General features: G+C 42.7%; 1 protein-coding gene across 4 annotated transcripts in view; it reads right to left on the reverse strand.

Annotated features, from left to right (window-relative positions):
• Nucleotides 1-704: 704 nt before the first annotated feature.
• Nucleotides 705-24,364, reverse strand: part of Arl15 (ADP ribosylation factor like GTPase 15) — a 353,796-nt gene continuing 330,136 nt past the window's right edge. For 2 of the 4 annotated variants that reach the window (XM_057790206.1, XM_057790207.1), the window contains exon 5: nt 705-3,415. In XM_057790206.1, coding sequence (XP_057646189.1) covers nt 3,263-3,415 — 153 coding nt within the window. In that variant the 3' untranslated portion in view covers nt 705-3,262. The remainder of the gene's footprint in view (nt 3,416-24,364) is intronic. The other 2 variants (XR_009058382.1, XM_057790205.1) reach the window with 2 other exon arrangements.

Consider the following 24,364-nt stretch of genomic DNA (forward strand, 5'->3'; position numbering starts at 1 on the left):
TTTCTGTTTGCTTCGTTAGGTGGGATTAATAAAGATGCCTTCTACCACTGGATCAAGCCAGCAGGAGTAGGACATTTCTACTAGAGTCTGAGTCTGCAATGTGGGCAGGAAAAATCACCCAGTTGCTTTAAAATTTTGCATTCTGCCCACACTTGCTTAGGTAGGGCTGAGATGATGAGGCAGGTGTCAAACTCAGAAGGAAGTGACTGGAACTCTCTGGGCCTAAGTGGTCTGTGTCGGGATAATATTGTGCTTGGCAGAAACATGAGCCAGAGTTTGAGTTTCCTCTTTTACACATACCCTCCCCCCACTTTCTCTTTCTCATCCTCTATCCATCTGTTTTTTGAATTTTACTTTCCCATTCTCATCCTCAAGAATGGATATATAAATGTCTAGCACGTCTTCCTAAATTCTTTAAGAATATCCACCAGGTCCAGGGCATCAAAAACCATTGGACTCAACTTGCAGCAAGTGGCCTTCAGGAGAGATGATGAAGGACGACCCTTTGTGAAGGATGACACACCACATCTCCAACCTCTCTACTCCCTAGGAGAATGGCTCCCATGGAGGTACACTGGTGCTCAAGTAGAGCTGACTGGAAAAGGCACTAGGCTTCTTTTTTTCTTAAGGGTCTCACAATGGCTTCAAAAAAGCATGGACTAATAATTTGTTCTGCCTCAAAAGCAGCAGAACTCATTTTGAAGATTTAAACAAGCAACACAAAGCAAACAGAATTCGGGGCTCTCAGATGCTGAGACTAAGAAGAGCGAGTCTGGAAACACCAGTTCTACTAAGCATTTATTTTCATTGCAAGATAGTGGAAATCATATAAATCACGGGCCAGGCAAGGTTCTCCTTGCCTAGCAAACGTCCACATGAACCGGTCAACCTTTAAGTATAGGTTATATCTCAATAGAAAGACAGGGTAATACAGCAGTTACCCAGCAACCAATACTGTAAACTACGGTAGATACAAAGTTTTATATAAATAAATTGCCAGTAGAAAAAAAGGCAACTGCTTCAGCTAAGAAGGTACAAAAATGGGTCACTTCCATAAATATAACAAGATGCTAACCGAAGAAATACATAACAGACTGTTTTCCTATATATATATTTGAATATGCAAACTAAGACACCTGTGGCACCTTACACAAAAGTAAGAACAAGACATACCGCCCTTCCCTCTCCCCTCCCCCACACGGGTTTCCCAAACACGGCGAATTCTAGGGTTACAGAGACGGGATGCCAAGAGGAGCAATAAGACAGCGCGCTCCGACCCGCTAGACAAAGAAAGAGCCTTATTGACAGTTGTAAAGCATCAGGCGTCAGACAGAAACTTGTCAAAAACAGCTGTTGTTGGGTACTGATTGATAATGTTTTCATTCTGACGGCTGCGACGCTGCAGACAGTCTCCGGGCTGCGGAGAAGCCCATCGCTGGCGCACATGAACACACACAGACAACGGGAAGTCATTTAACAGATGGCGAGGAGCACTCAGCCACAGTATCTTCAAAAAGACAACATTCTACATTTAATGAACTTGCAGGGAGAGAGAGAGCAAAGCCTGGAAGAAAAAAAATCACATTTATTTTCATGGAGATGAGCAAGAGAGGACAAAAAGAAAAAAATAGGAATTAAAGATTTGTGCTGCCCGTGGACCATCCCACGGAGGGAGAATTATTCAGGGATACTTTAGAAAAATGAATCACCATGGAGCCTTCTCTGGTCTATGCCATGTATATATTTTAAAAGGCTTAAAGAACTGCGGGATTGTTTTAGTTAAAATCCATTTACGAGATGAAATCACTTCATCGGAGCACTGTGAGGGGTTTGAAGACTGTCTTCTGGAGAGTCACAAGGTTTTCTGTCACTCTGCAGTAACTATGGCATGGAGTCTGTGGCGTCAAGGTCTCAGTCCACAGTCCTGAAAAGTGAGAGACCCATGTTTTTATTGCTTGGATGCAGGGAGCAGTTTTCTATCATTTGGCCACTTTGTGTATAGTGAATAAGTGGTCAAACACTTACAAGATGTGCCAATGAATATTTCATCCATGAGTCTCAATATTCATAAATTATTCCTGATTTAGAAAAGGTCAAAGGTGTTAAATCTTACTAAAACTGTACATTGTTCTATGCAATTTTATCATTTCAACTAAGTGGAAAAAGTTAGTTCCAAAGGCTGAGTGTAGGCCCTCTATTTATCTGCTGTAGCCCAGCATACGCTAAGGGCACAGGACACCCCTGAAAATAGAGGCTTATAATAGAAATACTGAGACTTTTACTAAATGGAGGCCTGAGCAGCCTCCCCGAGTCAGCATCAGCACTGATGAATAAGTAACAGGGTGTGCCTTTGAGCTTCATCAAATCCATGCCAGCTTAAATCCCAACCGTGAATTAGACTTTGGCTGTTTATTATTTGAAAAGTCATTTTCTTGATTTCAATCAAATATTTCTGATTTTTTTTTTTAGAGAAAACAAATGCTTACGCTACAGCTCGGCTTTTTGCAGATTAATGACCCCATTAAATATCTGTGGACTTGATCAAATGGGACTCAGTGGTGCTTGTGCTTGCCTCAATTTGCTCCAACTCTCTCAACCAGGATGCCGACCTCCTGATGGAGGGCACACGGCTGCAGGCAGAACCAAGCAAGCACCACACATCTGCTTTCTCGGTTCTTCAGAGCCAGTTTTGTGAAAAGATGAGCAGACGAAGCTTTGGGTGGTCACGTTCACTCATAGCCTATAGAGTAAACACACACACACACACACACGCACGCACACACACAAAAAACAGACAAGACAAAATAAAGTGTAAAAAACTTGAACCCCTAAAAGATCACGGAAATGGTATATACATCGTGTGGAGTCTAGTTCCAATCGTCTAAGCTCAAGCCCAGGGAAGTTAGTGAAGACGTGGGAGTCTGAGTTCCTCAGAAGGGTTTCATTTCCATGAGCCGCGAGTTCCATCCACTTTAGCACAAAGCACAGAAGAGAGTCTTAGGCCAACAGAAGGAAGAGACATGCGGTGAAGATAATTAGTGGTAAACAGAGAATCAACTCTCCCTCAGTAGTGTGTACTTGACGTTAATGCCGAGGATAATTCACCTGACTTACGGAACAGTCACTTAGCAGAGAGATGAGAGGCTGAAGGAGCGAGAGAAGAGTAGATACCGAAGCCATGACAGTCTTGACACCAACATGAAACCAGAATGGGAAGCTAACATGATGGGTTCAAGGCTCTGGGGGAACTCTGTGTCAGACTTCACATTCTCATCGCCTCCAGGTCTTTTTCCTCTAACAAGCTTATGAGCTGGGAGAAGCTGTCTTTCAGCGCGTCCAAATCATCTAGTGAGGAGGGCTGCAGAATCCAGCGTTTGCCACGTGCAAGGGGTTCAAGTTCAAAATATTTTTTGATCTGAAGAGAGAAAAGAAGAGAGATATGTTAATAATTATATCAGGACCTTTTTCTCTCCTAAGATCCTAAAATGATGAAGTGGGGGTATTAAGTGGCATTTATATGCAGGGTACCTAAGACTTTCTGCCCATAGCTGTTGTTTCAGCAGGGTCCTATGTTGTGACGCGGGAGTGTTTCCTTTGGGCACGGGTGACCTGCTAGCGAGTCAACATTCCAACTTTGTACTCAACCGCTGGGGAGTTCTTACAAAGTCTGAGAAAGCATTATATGCACTATAGGGCAGGAAGAAACACAAAAGAACACCAGGATGATTCCGGTTCCTCTAGCTGCTGCTAGCCATGTAACATTGGCTGTCTTGCCCTGACACAGTATGGATTCTATCAATCACACAAGACAATCCGGAAAGAAGCCAATATCGGTGATCTCTCTAAATTTCCTTTAAATTTCCAGTGGATATTTCTGGGAGCTAGGAAAGAAAGGGTCTTCTAGAAGAAAGAATAGGAGCTAAAGGTCCCATGCTCAAGAGTGCCCAGGAAAGTCTAGAAAAACTAGCAGATTTGCACACATGCATAGAGTCTCTTGGGTTTTCTCCCTTCTCGATCCTGAATTCACTAGTGATGGAGGATCATCTTTCTATCTGTTGCTTTCATTGGTTAATTAATAAAGAAACTGCTTGGCCTCTGATAGGGTAGAATTTAGATAGGCGGAGTAAACAGAACAGAATGCTGGGAGAAAGAAGCCGAGTCAGGAGTCGCCATGATTCTCCCACTCCAGACAGACGCCGGTTAAGATCTTTCCTGGTAAGCCAGCTCGTGGTGCTACACACAATATTAGAAATGGGTTAGATCAATATGTAAGAGCTAGCCAATAAGAGGCTGGAACTAATGGGCCAGGCAGTGATTAAAAGAATACAGTTTCCGTGTAATTATTTCGGGTAAAGCCATGCGGGCGGCCGGGTGCCAGGGACGCAGCCCGCTGCTCTTATCACTACAGGCTAGGAGGGAAAGATCAAATCCCTGACGGAATCAGTTTCACACATTAGGGCTTGCAGAAGTACTCTCAAGAGAGGGGATAAAGTAAAGAATCCTCCGGCTCCCCACTCATTCACACGCAGTAAAACTTGGTACTTATCACCAAGGAAGATTTTCTGAAAACCATACTCCCAATTTTCTGAAAGCCACTCCCAAATGTTCTCTTCTGCCATCACCAAGGCCAAACTGCCATCCGCAGAACCACTCTGTCCAGACCGGCTCACCGGAGCTAAGGCAGATATCCAAAACCACAAAGGGCTCTGTTGTTGTTATGTAGCTTTGGTTTGTTGGTTTTTGCTTTCTCAAACAGCGTCTCACTAGTAGCCCTGACTGTTCCAGAACTCCTCAAACTTGTGGTCAATCATCCTGCCTCTGATCCCAAGGTAGTGGAATTATAGGTGGGCACCACATGTCTGACTCAGAAATACCAAATGTTGTAATAACTTAGAAATGAAAATAATATTAAAGTTTTGTAGTTCAGGAATATCTCTAAAAGTCCTCTCCTAAAGGTTCATCATGGTGTCCCAGGCCTTTAATCCCATACTTGGGAGGCAGAGACAGGTGGATCTTTCTGGGTTGAATTCTGGGTTGGTCGGGAGTACATAGTGAGATCCTATCTCAACACACACACACAAACACACACACACACACACACACACACACAGTCCTTAGACTTGTTTCACACTGACAACGAACGCCCTTTTCATTCTTTCAAAGAAGCTGATGAGAACTGAAAGGCCCTCTTGATTTGAATTCTGAGGAGTAACGACAATTTATTCATCCAAAGATCAGAAAATGATGGCTCAGAAAACAGGCCAGAACAATTTGTCATCCAAATTACTAAGTCTATAATTCCAGCACACTCAGAAGACTATCAAAGGGGACCCGTAGAGCAAGCTGGCCAGCTAGTTTAGCTGAATCTGAGTTCTGGGTTCAACTGCAAGATCCTACTTCAATAAATCAGTTGGAGAGTGGCTGAGGGAGATATCCAATGTCAGACTTAGTTCCTTCACCAGTACTACATAGATATGTAAACATGCATGTGCACATATATGTGAAAATAAAAAAAAAAACAAGCAAAAAACCCAATACCCCAAAGCATTTACCCAAACAAGAATTTCCCACCCCAATTCCATTCTCATGGTTGCTTTTCTTTATTGAATATTGAAAACAGTTTACCTCTCAGAGAACCTAAAGTGGTTTTGTATAATAACCATTAAAGCCAGAGGCTAAGCCTGGTCACAAAGGGCAGAGCTGACAGGGGAGCCCTTGGCTAGCAGGTGGGACAGGGAGGGAGTATGGTCAATGTCACAGCTAGGAGTGGGTTTCTCTGAAGGGTGTAAATCAAGACTTTTTGTCTCCTTTCTCCCAGGAATTGGGACTGCCATGCTTATAAGGCAATCTGGTATTTGATCTAATGCTTCATGACAGATGATGATTGATGGGTAACAGACAAATTCTGGTCTACAAAGTAAGCTGTGTCACTGACATTTCATAACCTTCTTTCAAAAGGGCAGCATTTTGAATAATACTAACTGGAATCAGTAGGTGGTGGCGCACATCTTTAATCCCAACACTCGGGAGGCAGAGGCAGGCGGATCTCTAAGTTTGAGTCCAGCCTGGTCTACAGAGTGAGTTCCAGGACAGCCAGAGATACACAGAGAAATCCTATTTCGAAAAACCTAATAATAATAATAATGATGATGATAATATATGAAAGAGCACTGATCATGAAAAATTCAGTAATAAAAAACAATAAGTAGGCAAATGTATCTCAGCAAGATTTCTTTTTAGGAGTTCATCTAAAAGTTGCACAGAGTCAAGCTGGGCGTGGTGGTACACAGCTTTAATCCCAGCACTCGTAAATCTGAGGCAGCCATTTCTGAGTTAAGGCCAGACTATTCTCCACCGTGAGTTCCAGGCCAGATAGGACTACATAGTGAGACCCTGTCTCAAAAAGGAACACAAAACCAGAAACCACACAAAATAATCCTAATGACAGAATTCCAACTAATTAAAACCAACAACATTGGGTTTAATGATCGCCAGGCAACTGGTCATATTTTGCGTTGCTGACAGACAGAACTTAGTGAGTTGTGGGCACACTTGGAATAGAATAAAGATGCCTAAAGGTAGGTCTCGTTGAATCCTAAACCAGGAAAGGGAAGCTGCGAGGATGGGGTTACCAGGCCGAGGAACCCGGTAGTGTTAAGCTGACAAATAGGGCGGAGTAACTTGAGATTTTCAGCTCCGTAACCTAAGTGGGTACCTAACCCTGCCACAGTCACCCAGCTGGCATTCGAAGGATCCCACACAGTTACAATGTCAGTTTTAAAACAAGATTTCAATCCCCAGATGCACCATCAGCCCTTCTGCTGCCAGAACGCAGCTTTTGACTTATTGGAGTTTCGTGTTTCTAAGCGTGACTACCGCAGGGCAGCCAGCAGGGCGGAGGCTGACGGCTCTCATTCTAAGTGCTTTCCGAATCAATTCTTTGTTTTCTTACACGAACCTGATGTCAGGTTTTACTTCCCAGCATTATTACAATAAAAATTACAGCCACGTTGACTTTCTATCAGCGTGTTTTTATTTTGATGTTGATAATTTTAAAGAGTGGCGTTTAAGTTTGACTAACACGATGAGTTTGAATCTATGTTTCTCTCAAAGGTGAAAGAGTGCTGCTGATGTCTCTTTGTTCAAGACTGTTCCATTACAGAGAGACAAGTTCTAAATATGAGCCCAAGTCTTTTGAAAGACTTCATTGCTGCGTACATGTCACGGTTAGCTGGAAAGTGTGAGAAAATGGCATTTGGGGGAATGACATCAGAATGCAGTTGCCTGGCAACCTGTGGTCATTTAGCTATTTTCGGGATAGTCATAGAGTGGCCATTGGTCAGCAGCCATGTGTCCACCCTAGAGATAGAAAAACAAAGCCAACCGATTTTAGCTAAGTCACCGGAGCCCTTCTCCCCCACCCATGCGCGGTGAGTGATCTGCATGACTAACTTCCATCATTCACACGTCGGACCCACTGCACAGTCTTTTTATAAAGAAGATATGGCAGTTCTGCTGTTGTTAATGGTCGTAGCAGCTGCTAAAGCCTCGAGCCGTCACACGTCACAGGAATCCCTTTCCCAGGGCTCGGCATGGGAGTGACAGCCTAGGACAGTCCATCTCTGGCTGCAGGGTCACAGAGGCAATCGTGATGGTGTTCTCTGGGTTACTTACCCTCACTCCCCTTTAAAATATTTTACTTTCAAATTCTGTGAGTGAATTTTTAGAAGGCAGGTAGAGTTCCTAGCTCTAATTACTGGCCTCTTGTCAACACCTGCAAACTTCCTTTTATTTACCGTGATAAACTGTCTGCTTCCTGTTTTCGCTAGGAAGCTATGTAAGCAACGGGGTGCCCAGGGATGACCTAGTTTTCTTTTATATACTTGGGTAAGCTAAGGGTGGGATAATAGAGCAGGGTTTACTTTGTGCTTTATGTGCAGCAGATTTAGGTTCTGAGCTTGGATATTTATAAAGAGAGCTCTGGCCCACATGAATGTGTGGTAACATTAAAGACAGAGTCAGGGAGTGACAGCGAATCATGTGGGACCGTGCCTGGCATTATACTGCATCATCTCTCATCCTACAGAATTAAATGCTACAAGGACCTGCTAGTAATTGCTAAAGCCAAAGATATTATACCCCACCTCTGGTGCCTGAAACATTAGCTGGGTGGACCCGGCCTGTTGAGAACTGCCCACCTAGCCCTGGTGGTGCCTTTCCCACCCACCTGGGGCCACGGACGGAAGCTGAGTATTGCTTCTCCTGTGCTTCCCCCACATCAAGGAACAGCACACACACACTTCCTTTGTGAAACACCAGCGGACTTTGAGCGGCGCTCCCTAAGTCTGTGGATGGCTGTGACAGCACAGAGTAGTGGGGCCTGAAGCAGGCTACGGAACGTTGACAGTTTAGATCCTCTAGGCTGGCTTGCTATAACTTCATTCGCGCACCCACCATCCCTCATGCAGGATGGCAGTGATCGTGCAAAGGCGGTGGAGGTGTGCCAGGACAAGCCACCCGGGCCAGCGTGCTATCTGCAGCAACGGGGAGGGAGGAGAAGAACAGAAGCTAAAGACTGTAAGACAGAATCCCAAGCAGAAGCAACAACAGCCTGGATAGGGGATTGTTATTAGCACTTCTAGAACACAGGACGGCAGGGTTCTGCCCCAGTCCTGGCCTTTCCAATTATCATAAAAGACTAGTTAGTAACATGTAGTTTCCAAAGGACTTTTCCCTCATCTCTGCTCTGTGAGTATACTTCAATCAAAGCAAGAAAAACAGCTGATTCAAATAAAAGGTGATATCATGATTTAGACTAGCTCTTACATTATGGGAAACGATTTGGTAAGTATTCTGATAGGGGACTGAGAAAGAGACTTCAGAAATAAAACCATATTCTTTTTTTTGTCTCTAAACAGGATCAAGTGTTGTTGTGAAGTTCAGGATGATAACTTCAGCTCCTGGAAACCAACAGTGATGCAGGTAGGGTGAGGACTTCAGATCCCAGGGCCGGCAGAAAGAACTGTAGCCTGTGCCTGGTGTGGCGGCACACACCTTTAATCCTATCCAGAGGCAGGAGCAGGTGATCTCTGAGTTCGAGGTCAGGTAGGTCTATATAGTGTTTCAGGTTCACTCCTGGACTCTATAGCAAGTCCCAGTCTCAAAAAACAAACACAAAACCAAAAACTGTAGTTGTGGGACTTTGTATATAGAAGTGCAAGCCAGCTTGAAAGGCAACTGAATTAGCGATCTTGCTCAAGCCCCTTACTGTTTTCCTATAATTTTAAATACACGAACTGGTCACCATTGGTGTTTTTCTTTTCCTTTTTGCTGTTTGTCCTTTTTTTCTTCTAATGTGGTTAACAGGAGTCAGGCTCTGGGTCTTGCAGATGCAGGGCAAGGACTTTAGCACTGAGCCAGACTCACATCCTTTAACAATGGTTTCCGAGCTAGGCAGGCATGTATGACTTTAATCTCTTCGTTTCAGATGTCTAAGCCATCAAGCGGACCTGCACTGACGGCAATTTTGTCGGGCTTTTCCCATGACTGTTAAGGAAGGAACAGGAGTTTGCTCATCTCTACCCTGGCCCCTTGCTTTCATCTCTTCAGCAGATAAACCTGTTGTAATGACAGGGAAAGCTTCTTTAGAGATACTTGTAAATTTCCTCCTGAGTCATAGGCTGGGGTCTGTTGGCACCAGGACGAGCGACAGCTCACGTGTGTCTTCTTTTTGCAACTCCGGGGATGGAGGATAACAAACTGCTTAAGTCATGCATGAAATCATTCACATTTTGCAGTATTCTTTCATCCCCCTAAAAATCTTCAAGCACAACTAATCAATCTTTTTTTTTTTTTTTTTTTTGAGTCAGTCATTAAACCATTGCCCACTGAGTAAGCAGGCCTTGCCTGTGTGATGCGAAGGGGGCCCATCTAGCTCCGCTCCCTTGCTTACGGACATTCCTGGGGCAGGCTCGAGTCAGAGAGAACTAAGCCCACAAAGGGGCTCCAGGACGGGTGTGAAGACAGCGGCAGAACACCACTAAGATTCTTCAGAACACATTGTTGGCAGCGTGTTTAAGAGAGCTGCACAGCTACCCTCCGTTCATTGTACTGCTTGTAGGATTGGGAAATCCTCAGAAAGGTGTTAAGTCTGCCACTGAGGACAGAGATAAATAACACAAACAAAGTCAATATGCAACATTCCCAAAGACATCGCTCAGAATGGACGCTTACTTCATACTGGGTACCAGCGGGGAACAGAGAATGACTACTGATGTCCCCCGAATCCGTGCCACTGTGCTAGTTATGAAGGAAGGTGGATGCTCGGTTTGTAGAGGACCACGTGGAACGTGTTCGCGGTACAGCTTCTTAAGGAAGCGCACGTTCAGTGCAGCTGCCTGACCTTGGAATGATCACAGGCCAGACAGATGACTTCAGGTTATTGCCTGTGACTAAGCCTTGCCTTTATTACAAGTCTTCCCAAGCCAGGAACCTCTGTTGTGTGCAGGATGCTGTACGTTAGAACGGTAATTAGATAGCAACCTAGTTTCCCATTGCATAGGGAAGTTAGCAAGTCCCAGGACGGCCAAACAGAATCATCGCACTTGCTTTGGTGGTGGAAGTTAGCAGCTGATAAGCATTCCTAGATTTGCCTAACCTGCTAATGTAGAAATATGGCACAAGCTACATCTATTTTCTATTTCTGATACACTTGAGGGGCTCGTTTTATTCTCCTGTTCCCCTCACCCGCAAAAAAACAAAAAACAAACAAACAAACAAACAAAAAAAAAAACAACCCTGCTTATGAGATCACCAGTCAAGAGCCGAAAATAGGCAGGAGAATTCTGGTCTTCAGAATGAGACTTAGTCTTCCCGTATCTGAACCTGTTCTACACTCCTTCCAGAATCTGACTTCTAGGGAGTCCAGTCTGCGGGCCTCTGCTGAAACCCCTGCTTCTAGACCAAGGTTCTTCTACTCACAGATGGCAAGGATCAGCCTACAAATGCCACTATCCACCATCTTTGAGAAAGGGTCTCACAGTGCAGCTCTGGCTGACCTAGAATTCGCTATATAGACCAGGCTGGTCTCAAGCTCGCAGAGATCCACTTGCCTCTGCCTGCCAAGTGCTGGGATTCAAGGGTGCATCATCACACCTGCCCTGCCTCTCCCCACCAATCATCCTTTAGAAGATGGCTGAAGTCCTACAATCTCAAGAGACCTTGGAGGTATAGGAAAAACATTTAAGATTAGTGGGTACCTCAGTCATAGGAGCCTTTGTGGATCGCCACCACCACACCCAGGCACCATGAATGACATATAAATAAAGTTTTATTGGAAGAGGGCATGCTCATTCACTTAAATATTATCTATGAATGCTTTCTTTTATGCTACAACAGCAAATTTGGGTAATTGCCAGAGAGACAGACAGCATGTCACACAGCTTGGAATGTTCACTATCCAAGCTTTGGCTCAGAACATTTTGTTGTGTTCTTTCCAACAGACAAGCATAGGAGTGCATGATCTAGGCAATGAGCTTCTGGGGTAGTTTGACCTCATCTTGTTGGACCACTTCTTCCTCACTTGGACTCACACTTCACGGAGATGATGTCAGATGTGGGAAGTGGAGTCTAGCTGGCAGGTTGGCAGTCTCTAAGCAAAGCCATATTTTAATTCTTTTTCATGTTCAGCCTGGTTGGTCTTTACATAGACTAGAGTTCCCAAGGGCCACCAAAGATAGCTAGGGAACAGGGAAAATTTCTACCAAGTCCTCTAGTAATGCACCCCAAAAGGCATATAGTCTGTCACGTGTCACCTAGAAAATTTTGGTGTCCTTTAAGGATGGCTCTTAGTTCTGCTACTTTGCAGTTTTAAAAGGAATATATAATTTACTAAATGTATACTGTCTAAAGTCTAGTGTTTTTCTGAAGATCTGTGGTCAACTTAAAAATTTAGTATTATATTTATAAGCCTTTTAAATTCAGGGTACCTGTAAAGTTCTTTAGGTTCATTTATAAAGGATTTAACTATTATAACATTTTATAATTCCATTTATCAATTTAATACATTTAATATCCTTTTTTTTAAAAACATCTAGAATGTGTAGCAATCAAAAAACCCTTAAGTAGCTGAAAAGTTTTAAAAGATTTTTTTTTTCTGTCAAATTATTCAATGACTCTTAAATTTGGGAATATTTTAAATCCTGTAAGAGGATACCTTCTCTGAAGATTCTTTTTTTTTCCAATTTATTTTTATTTCATGAGCATTGGTGTTTTTCCTGCATGTATGTCTGTGTAAGGGTGTCTCGTCCCCTGGAACTGGAGTTACAAACAGCTAGGAGCTGCCATGTGGGTTCTGTGAACTGATCTGGAGTCCGGTGTAAGAGCAGTCAGTGCTCTTAACGACTGAGCCATTTCTCCAGCCCCCTTCTCTGAGAATCCTAATTCCTTCATTGCTTGGGTGAATCTCCAATTCTTTAGCAAACATCTTTACATTTGGCTTGATAGGTATTTTGTTTTCTTTTATTGATATATAATTTGACAATTTCATCCATTCAAAATGTATAATCGAGCCTCTCTCATAGATTCACAGAGCTATGAAACTGGCACCATCAACTAGTTCTAGAATATTCCACCTAGAAAAGAAAAGAAACTCCTTATTAGCAATCACGTCTCAGCTCCTCCTTCAGCCAGTGCCTGTGAGTTTCTAATTTGATTCTTCTACTAAAGTTTTGTATATCCTGAACATTTCATACACACAAAACCACACGTGTGGCCTTTTGTGACTGGCTTCTTTTGGTGTGTTCCTGGTTCATCCACACACTGCAATGTGCTTTAATCCTGCTCTCTTTTTTTTATGGCTGAATTATATTCCAGTATATAGATAGCTCCTACTTCATTTAGTCCTTCATTGGCTTACAGACATTAGGGTTAGTTCCACTTTTTTTTTGGCTATTGTGAATGACGTTGATATAAAACATGTTCAAGTTTTTGTGTAAATACATTTTCACTTCTCCCTTATCTTTTCTATGAGTAGAATTTCTGAGGTTATATGTTTACTCAATGTGGCAAAGTGCTGCTCCATCTATGTATTTTGTGTATTGATTTCTGTACATTGGAACACCCTCGCATTCCTGTCAGAAAATCAACTTGGTCACATATATATTCTTTTTTATATGTTGCTGGGTTCATTTGCTAGTATTAGAAATTTTTATATTTAAACATTTTTATTTTATTTTTATTTTAAACATTTTTATTAAAATTTTTATATTTAAATTTTTATATTAAAATTTGAATATAAAAATTCAAATTTTTATATTTAAAGAGAGAGAGAGAGAGAGAGAGAGAGAGAGAACATGATTGCCATGACATCCATGCAGAGGTCAAAGGACAACTTGTGGGAGCTGGTTCTCTCTACCATGTAGGACCTAGGTATTCAACTCAGTGCCAGGGTTGGTGGCCCAATTCCTTTACCAGCAGAGCTGTCCCAACTCTTAGTTGAGGATTCCTGTATTTATAGGAGATACTGGCCCGTAGTTTACTTTCTATATAATACTTTTGTCTGTCTCTAAGATCATAGCAATCCTGGCCTCATATAATGAGTTGAAAAGTATTCCTCAAGAAGGGCTAAAAATACTTCATAGAATTTGGTCCTGGTCTTTTCTTGTGGGTCAATGCTTTGATTAACTCAGTGCCTTTACTTGTTAAGGTCTATTCAGACTTTCCATTTTCTGTTAGTTTCAGTTGTTCATTATCCTTTGCATATGCACATATAATCTGGTATATCTAACTCAGAGTATATACACCTAATCTATATCATATCGTGGCTATCTAATTCACAGGGTATAATGTCTACCTCTAATCTGGGCTATCTAATTCACAGGATGTGCACACCTAGTCTGGGAATTCACTGGCAAGCAGTTTTCATGCCATGCTCCGGTAACTGCATTTATTTCTGTTAGGTCAGCTGGCAATAGCTCCATTTTCAATCTTCATTTTGTTAATTTAAGTCTTTCTTTTTTACTTGGTTGGATAAACTTTGGTCAATTTTGTTGATATTCTCAATGAATTCATTTTTGAATTTACTTATTTTCTCTATTGTTTTCTTAATCTCTACTTTCCTTATTTCTGGTCTCATTTTTCTAGTTTTTCTTCCCACTTGCTTTGACTTTATGTTGTACTTTTTCTTAGATTCCTAAGGTTAAGCCAACTTTTACTTTTTTTATCATATTTTAATTAATCTTCTGATAATTTTGTCCAATTGTTTTGATCACATTTACCTTCCCAGATCCAACCCCCTCTTCCCTCTCACCCAAGTTTGTGCCCCCCTCAATCAAAGCCAATTTGTGCTATCCAAATATTCTTTGATCTGTGGCCTTCCACTGGAGTGTGGTGCACTTATCAGGGCTACGCTCCTGGAAAAGACTGAGCCTTCCCACTTTTACTTTAAAGGTTATTCTCTTGGATCACAAGCCCATACGATTGTTTTAATCTCTTTTGTTGACTGATTTGAGCACAGGGAGTTCCATATTCTTTTCATGTTATTTTTCAAGACTGTATCTCTTATGCATAAAAAAGAAAATCCAGTTAGGCACATATATCTCACAGCCTGTAATTTTCACATTCACTAGAGGTAACGACATACAATGAGATATAGAACTCAAAATGTTAAAGTAATTTGATTTTCACACAGAGCACAGAAGTCATACGCTTACAGGCTAAAGACAGCAGCCCTGGCTTCCTTCTTTCTCCCCCACATCTATTTAACTAGTTTCATAATTTGAGCTGTTACTGCTTACTTCTAGTACCATATTTTGAGGACCTGAAGAAGTTTGTGACTTAAAGAGCAAAAAGATCAGTTTAAAGTTCCAGAAGATAAAGACGATCCAGCGGATCACAAGATGGAAATAGACCTGGGTAGAACAAACCAAGTGGGCTCAGAGGTTCACAAGGCCATCAAGGTGAGGTTTGGTTTGTAGGTAGTTATGGCAGAATGTAAATGCTGAAGAAGGGCTCTGGGAGATGCAGGGAGCTAGCTATCGAAACAGAATGAGGCTAAGATATAAAGTCTGAGCACAGGGCTGGTACACGGAAGAAGTATAAGCCCAGAGAACTACGGAAAGGTAAGTCGGATTAGCTAATGGGCTCTGGATCACATGGCCCAAGGCCCATACCCTATGAGTTCTTCAGTTCCATGAGTCATTGTTTCCCTCATACTAGGCATTATAAATAATTCCTGTATAAATTAATGAGAGAGGTATCAGATATGATAGAAGAAAACATCTCTACAAGTCTGGCAAACTCCATTTCTAAAGATGATAACCCCAATCTGGATAATTTTTCTCTAAATTTTTTATATGTAATGGACCTTAGTTCCTTGGGAACACAGACACTGAAAAGGAGTGTTTCGTTCTCTCTAATGTAAAGCACCTATGCTAATGTACCTACTATATTGCTGGCCACAGAAGGCACTCTTTATTTCTTTTTTAAAAAATGGACTTCAAGAGCTGAACTATCATAACAAAGACAGCGACCCAGGTCCTGTGTTTCCCCCCACACACACTAAAATGAGAGTAACCGAAGGAAACTAAGTATCAGAGTGGACCTGTGCTCTAATTAATTAGGTCAAGGTTTCACAGGGAAGGCTCATCTCATAAACAGTTTCAGAACCGTAGGTCTAATTGGTTTAAACTCGATTGCACACATGCCCACAGGCAGCTGCAGTGAGTTGTTTTGCAAACAGAAAAGTAAACAGCCTACCATGGAAAAGAGAACCACTCCAAAAATCTCTGACCAATGGGACACTTGTGTTTTGAGCTATTCCTTTAATCTGTGTCCAAACAAAGCATCTAATTCTTATCTTGGAGAATGGAAAGCGCTGACACGCAGAAAAGGAAAGCCTCGGTCGTGGTGCGCTTGTCTTTGCATGCAGGTGCAGGCCGCCTTTTCAATAACGATCTATAACACCATTAATTACAGAGGCAGCCAGGCTTCAGCCCCACACCATTTTCTTCTTCTTATCTCCCCCTCCTTCCCATCATCCTTTACTTTCCCCTTGCAGCAGGGCACTTGTTCTTGGTACTAAACACCTTTTGGATGTTCCAAACACGATTCTTTCTTCTCTGATATTCTTTCCGATTATAATTTCTCTTTACTGAAGAAAGCAGATATTGTAAGGATCTCTGAAACGTGCTGCTGAAAATCTTTTCCCTGGCAGTACAGCGTGGCTGTTTAAGAGTCTTACCTACATGTATAGGAGCTAGTCAAATATGTACTAGACAGGAAAGGGAGGTAATAAGTGAAAACCCCAAGCGCATATCAGAGACAACCAATTAGCTTGTCTGAAACACAGGCTCGTAAAGCTATCGGTAACTTATAAAATGGTCTGCTACACACGAGTAAAATGGTGCTTAAATGACTTGCCTAACTAGATGCAGTCACCATGAAATTGATTCTTTTAGTTTTTTTTTTTTTAAACTTAATAGCCATTAACTGTGCATATTGATATGGCTGGCTGGCTGGCTATCCTGGTATTATAAAATGCAGGCTAAAGATATGAGTTCTATATTTTATGAAGTTAAAGGCGGGGGGGGGGTGCACTTGAAAAAGAAAAACAACTCATCAATTGCCGCTGGTGGTGTCTGCGCCAGTAGCTGAGACGGGCCAACGCAGATTACGTCCCTTTTGCTATGCTGAAAGGTTTATCTGGGTTGCTAGATGTGTTCCCAAGGCCTCCCAATCCCGAGTCCAGGCTCTGTGTTGCAGAAAGCACTTTTTTTCCCACCATATCCTTTGCTTGTGTCAAGAGAGGAAGGAGAAGGAAGGAAGCCTCGTGTGCTTCAAAGCCGCTGTTTGTCACTCAGAGAGCCCCAGGTTTCTTCCCCCAAAGACTGATATTACAGAGCAGTCTAAAAACTCGATGTTGGCTGATCTGTGAATGATAATTCCTGAACCTATCTCATATTTGGAACTTTATGAAAAGTATGCTGCCTATTGTAATAGATTCTTGGCTATGCCTCATATTCGGCTCGTTTGATTGCATTGCACTATGCTACAATCCAGAGGATGCGCTTTGGTTCTGTTGGGTCTGTTCTCCCTGATTATCCAACATGCACTTCACTGAACCACTGTTAGCTCCCCAACAAAGGATTCTCCCTCTCACTCAACAAAATGAAAGGCAATAAACATAGTTAATCAACAGTGACAGTGTATTACATACACAAAAATTCTCAAAAAAAAAAAAAAGAAAAAGAAAACCCAACACACTAGTTTCTATTTTCAACTTTATCTGATCTTCATCATGGATGAGGTGTCCACTGAGGTGTTGGGTATGAGAAAGTAGCAGCTATAACAAGTCCAAGTGCTATGGACTTAACCATCCAATAACCATGGTCAATAAATATTGGCCTGAGGCACTATGGCAGCACTCTGGCCTAACAAGACAACATTGCCATGTTGGGGCCGATTCAAATTTTTGGGCCTTAAGTGGGAGGCAGACAAATACGGCAAGCAATGAGCTGTTCGGTTGCCAGTGGATGGTGCCAATGGCTCAGTCAGTTGCTGCAGTATTCTAGGGACATTCCTGTCAGCAGTCTGTCATCTGGCTACAGCAAGGAGCTACAGTGGAAACACAGGGAGGAAATGGAAAATGGGAAGGCATGGCAGAACAGGGTAGGGGTTGGGGGAGAGCAGCCTGTTTACCTCTCAGTACCACACCTCACCAAAGGGGGGGGGGCAGATAACACATAATCTTGAAACTAAGGGCCAGGCTTCAGTCATGGGGAGAGGATTTCTTTCCCTGCTGGCAGCTCAGCCAGAAGCCTCATATCCTGGCAACTTAGAAATATGAGCTTGGAAATAGGCAGCCCAAGGCAAGAGAAGCTAAGTGGTAATCCATCCTGAGGAATTTTAGCAGAAACCCCACACAGAACCAGTTGAACTCAGTTTAAAGCCTGTGAAAGGCAAGTCTGGAGATCATTACTACAAACATAAAGAGAACCCCAGAAAGGAAGGTACAAAGAGCCACGGACTGTATTTCCACAGTACTGATCATGTGGCTTGGGGTCCTCGTCATTCCACAATTAGTTGAAGCCACTAATTATCAACCATGGGAAGAGGAGAGGCAATCATGGTTCTCAGGGGACGTCCAGCAATGTCTTAGGGAAGATATTGGCTGCCACGATGGGGGAAATGGTACAGGGAAAAGGCTCTAGCGGGTCTAGCCAGTGTTATTGCTGCACATTCCACAGGGAGATCATCCCCTCCTTTCAACAAAGAACTCTCTAGCCCTCAGAACTAACAATGCCAAGGCTGAGAAACCTTTAACCAAAATTCAAAGAACAGAGGTCACGTTAATGATTCAGCTCTTGGTTGAGTGGCAAGAAGTGTTGAGCTCTTCCCAAAAGTGAAGAGATTTAGGATCTGGGTTGGACAGGTAGACAGCATGGAGCAATCAGTGTGGGCGATGGTTCCCACCCTCTGCCCCTTTTTGTTTAAACCAACATGCATCAGTAGGATCAAGTCTGTATATACCCAACCGGACTGTAACTAGCGCAGCAAGAAAATGCCTACACAGTCACTGTTTCTGGCTAAGGGACAACAGAAGTGACTTAGAACAAGTCTTATACAATAATGGGAAGGCTGGTAGATATTTTGTAGGTTAAGCCACCAGTGATATTTGCCACATAACTAACCTAAGAGAGTGACGGTGGAATACAGAGCCATCACAGGTAAGGACAAAGCTTTGGCTAATTTAAAAATAATACACAGTTAGAATAAAGGCTCTGTTGATTAGCTTCCTCTTAATCACCTAGGGTTAGCTGAGTCTTCAATGTCAGAGTACAAGATGATGCTTGAAGCCTCCCACACAATGGGTTTTGACAGGCCATGCAAAATCACGGCAGACGCTCAGGACCGGTGGACTGTTTCTCTGCTATGTCTGCTCCTAGGTTGCTTCACAGTCCTCGTGACAATCATATTTGTCCTTATCACGAAGCAGCTTAATTAATGGGATGCCAACAGATGAAACATGAACTTGAAAAGATAACGTCTATTTCTATGAAAAATTAAATGGAAGGCATTCAAAGAACTTAATAAAGCAAAGTCATTAAAACAAACTACTCTTGAATTGGATTTCAATTTTTCCAAAACTGATAAAGGATTGGAAGGGAAGACTGCTTCATGTACCTTTATCTCATGGTTCTATTTTAAAGAAACAGACAGCCAAATAATCATCAGAGGGGAATGGCCATGCTCTAGACAGTGTTAGAAACAACACAGAACTCACTAGTGGCCAAACATTCGAGAAAACCCCTTGTCTCAGTATGAAAAGATTAGAGTCATCTGTACATTTAAAGCTAAAAAAAAAAACAACAAACAAAAAACCCACCTAGTTAAAATAACTCTCCAATTTTACCAGTTCTTTTCTGTCTTTCCAGTGCTGGAAAAGGAGCCCGGGGCTTTACTGACGGGTGCTGGGCACTCAGATTCCCAGCGGCCCCCACGCTTGACTAACTGTTCCACTATCAGTTGAGACAGGCCAGTGGGCTGCTGCGGGCTCACAGCTCTGGATTGCCAACCACACTTTTCATCAGGTCTGAATCAAAAGCTGCCTGGGAGGGGAAGTCATTAACACTCGCTGTGCTCTGAGGTTCAGAGTGCTATACGAAACACGTCCACTGTCAGAATCAATACTCGTGTCTATCACCTCACAGCCTTCGGTGAAGGGAAGCAAAGTCTAAAGAAATGAAATTAAAAATGCTCAAACCCACGCTCACACAGACTCATGCCATGACAGTTTCCTTAGAAACATCCACGTCTATAAACATGTCTTCCAAATGGATACTGCTTTAGTAAATGCTTAATTATCCTGAGCAAATCGGAAATGATATTTCCCTTCCTTCCTTCCTTCCTTCCTTCCTTCCTTCCTTCCTTCCTTCCTTCCTTCCTCCCTCCCTCCCTCCCTCCCTCCCTCCCTCCCTCCCTCCCTCCCTCCCTCTCTCTCTCTTTCTTCTTTCCTTCTTTTGACAGGGTTTTTCTGTGTAGCCCTTGCTGTCCTGGAACTTGCTCTGTAGACCAGCCTGGCCTTGAACTCGGAGATCCAACTGCCTCTGCCTTCTAAGTGTTAGGATTAAAGGTGTGCACCACCACCACCTGGCCTTGAAATGGTATTTTCTAACTAGAACTTACGCCTATATTTTGGACACAGAAACAGAATGAGAACTCTAAAGTACACGTATCAATTAAGGAAACTACCACGTGCTTTTCTTAACCAATGGTTTGCATCGCCATCTCCCACACTTACGGGTCTCCAGGAAACAGGGGAGTTTAGTACTTTGTTACTTTAAAGTTACCACATTTCTTTAAAAACTTCTCATATTGACTTTCCTGTTTGCAACTTGATGATTCTATGCCATGGCTTGAAAATAAAACCTGTTAGATGCCAGTATGAGAAAATGAAAGTCTGTGCCTAGTACCAATTTCTTAAAGTACAGGGTGGGTGTCATTATGAAGGTAACATACACTAATGCATAGAATCGGCATATAATGCTATAAACTCACAAAAGTTATCAGACCAGGAGTTATCAGACTGGGAGTTGTCATGTTTAGCATAAAGGACCTGGAGTTCTTGAAATGGATTTCCAAACTTTGGATGCCCATATACAATCTATTCTTCCATGTGAAAAGAAGAAAGTGGGTGGCTCTGAAGAAATCCGTATTTGGGAAACAAATTCTGTCTCATTTGATGCCCAGCTCTTCATCCAGACCGACGACACTCATAAGTTGCATGTTTCTTACTAGTGAGACACAGCGCCGGAGTTTTCATCAAACATCTGGGAGACCTGCAATCCCTTGCAGCTGTTGACATGCTTGCATCTGACTTCTTACACAGCGTTGCAGATGGCTGACAAGTAGCAACCTGATCACAGGCTGTGCAGCTCTTCCGTGCCCTTCCGGTGGGAGCCAAAAGTCACAGGACATAGACCAGGAACACAAAGCCTTGGGCTTTGGGCTGGGGGGTTTGCTTGGTCACAACAGGACTGATGACTTCACTCATCGTAACACGGGATACTTCTTACTAGCTCGAGGAGAGCGAAGGACATGGCAGATGAAGTGGAGGAGACCGGGCAGGAGTTCTGCCAGAGGTGGAGACAGACGTGAGCTAAGCCAGCTCTTTGCACTCTCACAAATTAAGTTATTAAAGCAAGGAATTATTTCAAGCACCCAAAGACACATTTATTAACTAGCACTTATAAAGGGATTGAGAAACGGCTGTCTGAACAAGCGATTTTTCTTTGCAGGCAAGGCAATGGGATGGCCTGCTTCTGCTTCTCGTGGTTTTTATGAAGCATTACGAATTAGACACATAGTCCAAGTCGAAGAGACTCATTTGTGCTGCATCATAGATGCTTAAAAATGTCCCTGTATCTGCACAAAGCATAGAAAGCTCTCTGGAGAATCGTGAACCCTTGCACACCCAGAGTCCCTCTCTCCAGTTCTTCCCATCTGCCAGCTGGGTTTCATTTTAAGAATTTCACACTGAATATAAAGTGCTATTTTGACCATGTGTCTCCAGAAATGTGAGTTTATAGTCTATTCAGCTTGCACAGAAGTGATTGACAGAGAAGGGATTAACCAACTGGATGTCATGAAGTAGTGATTTTTCCAGGTTACGATATTTACCCGTGAGGCCAGTAAGAGTATGGCTTCCCAGCAGGGGACTTACTTTTTACTTAACTACTAAGTGACCACCATGCCTGCGACTCTTTTCTTTGTGTTCCTACCTGCCACAGTCACCCATTTTTACCCCTGGTCAATGGGAACACTAGCGCCTTTCTTAAACATCCCTTACAGCAATGCCAATTTGCTGACACACAAACTGTACCTAAAATTATTGGCCTCCTAGTTTAAGAACTAAGTCACTGAAAAGTATACATGGGTGTGTAAACCTTCCTGTCTGTGTCTGTGTCTTTGGCAGGTAGGAGAAGATCAGAGAGAATGGGCACGGAGAAAAGAACAGACAGGGGTTGTCATAGTATTTCTTTAATATAACCTTACTCTTTCATCTAATGACACCTCTCAAACACAGAAGATATTTTCTACACACAGTATTCTGGAGACAACTAGAAAGCTTGGAGCATCTAGAAGTGTCTCAAATACCATCGCCATGGAAGTGCTTCCATATAAAGCAGCCTCCCCATGACTTAAAAAAAAAAAGTTACCCATCTGCTCAGGTGTTCTGAGACACGAACACGGTGTTACACCCGTACACTCGGGTTGCAGAGCTTGCCTCGTGCACCATGAGCAGCAGACCATGGCATCGCACACACAGGAGTTATCACAGAGCAGACTGCAACCCAGCCTGTGAGTCCCTGACGGAAGGGGATGTGGCCGCTGCCTTCTGAGAAAGGTATAAATGACTTGACACTGGAGCTAGTCTCCAAACTAAAGAACTTCTCTGGTTTTTAGAACTTAGAAAAATTTTAGAACTACTTCTTAAAAAACAAAACAAAACAAAAAAAAACAAAAAAACAAGGTAAAAATATACCTTTCAATATACCAAAGAGCAAGAAGGAGATTAAGGAAAATAAAAATATCCTACTGGAAGACATATATGATATTCACCCGCCTCACATCAGAAAGCCCAATAGATGCTTGCTGTACCAATGGGAAACAACAGCGGATAATTCTCTGTAATGGTATCGACTCACACAACAGAAACAACTGGATGCTTTTAAATCATCCTTCTTAAGAAACACAGACTTTCATTTTGTATAAACATTTTGGGGATTTAAATTTTAGACCAACCAAGAACATTTAAATTACGATACTGTGCCCATTTCTGGAAGGTGGGTGGCCTTTCAGGCAATCAACTACCCCTCAGGATTCTTCATTCGCACAAGTGACAAACTAGACTCCTGTTTACCAGGGTTCAGAGCTCGGGAGGGAATTTCCCATCGTCAGCAGTACCAGTGCCTCAGTCCCCACACGGGAGTGATCTCCCCCAACCTCCGATCTGTCAGATTGCCATTTACAAGAAGGATGAGCATCCAAACAGGCTACGCTCCCACAAAGCCAGTTCATGTATTAGGATCGAAACCTAGTGCCATTGTCCTTGGCTTCTCATCAGCCTTCATTGTCCGCCTTGTTCAGAGAGTCTAGTTTCAACCCATGCTTATTCAGTCCCAGTCCAGCTGGCCTTGGAGAGCTCCCAATAGATCAGTTCCACTGTCACAGTGGGTGGGTGCACCCCTCGTGGTCCTGATTTCCTTGCTCATGTTCTCCCTCCTTCTGCTCCTCATTTGGACCTTAAGAGCTCAGACGGTTGATCCAAATTGGGTCTCTGTCTCTCTCTCGATCCATCGCCAGATGAAAGTTCAAGCGTAGCCTGTTTGGATGCTCACCTTCCTGGACCTAGATAGAAGTGGGAGGACCTTGGTCTTCATGTAGAGCAGGGAATTTGGACTGCTCTTCAGTATCGAGAGGGAGGGGGAGTGGACTAGGGGGAGGAGAAGTGGAGTGGGGATAGGGGGAGGGGAGCTGGGGGAGGGGGCAATATGTGGGAGGAGGGGGAGGGAAATGGGAAACGGGGAGCAGTTGGAAATTTTAAGTAAAAAAGAATAAAAAAAAAAAACGATTTTCTACAAAGTTAAGATATGAGAAGGTTTTAAGTGAATCTCTCCAACTTTGGTGGAACAGCCCTCCTCACCCAAGCCATTTTCTATTATTGGTAAAGAATAAAGAACTGAAGTATATCACAAAAAAAAAAAAAAAAAAAAAAAAAGGATGATTTAGGAGATCACTCAAAGGGCCATGTCCGGGATCTTTCTCTAGAGGGGATCCCATGGTCTTCTGCTTGCTGAAGGCTACACAACCACTTTACTCTATGGCATTTTAATATTAGGGTCTTAATTCTGCTTAGTTCACAGGGGCACTGTTATGCATCCCCACCAGAAATACATACAAATTTCAGTCATCACATATCTATAAATGTCCGGAGCCAGGCTAACATCTAAGTTATGTATCATGCAGTGGTTTGAGCTTGCATTTCTCTGATGACTACTGATGTTGAACATCTTTTCCTTTGTTTACTGGCCAACTGATAAAATATTGTGTCTACTAATTTCGGTGATGTTCAATTTGTTGACTTTCCCCATTATGACTTATGTTTTGATATCACATCTAACAATAATTTACGCCTAACTAAAAACATCCAGAACTACATTGAATGTGAAATTTGTCATGGATTACTCATTAGATTACTCAGTGTCTCCCGTGGGAAGAAAACATTTAGAATTATGCCAGGACAGCTTTTATTTCCCTTTGAAAACAAGTCTACCCTCTTCTATAACGACAACAAGGGGTTGAG

The sequence above is a fragment of the Chionomys nivalis genome, chromosome 15 (assembly GCF_950005125.1).
Source record: "Chionomys nivalis chromosome 15, mChiNiv1.1, whole genome shotgun sequence".
NCBI classification, from domain to species: Eukaryota; Metazoa; Chordata; class Mammalia; order Rodentia; family Cricetidae; genus Chionomys; species Chionomys nivalis.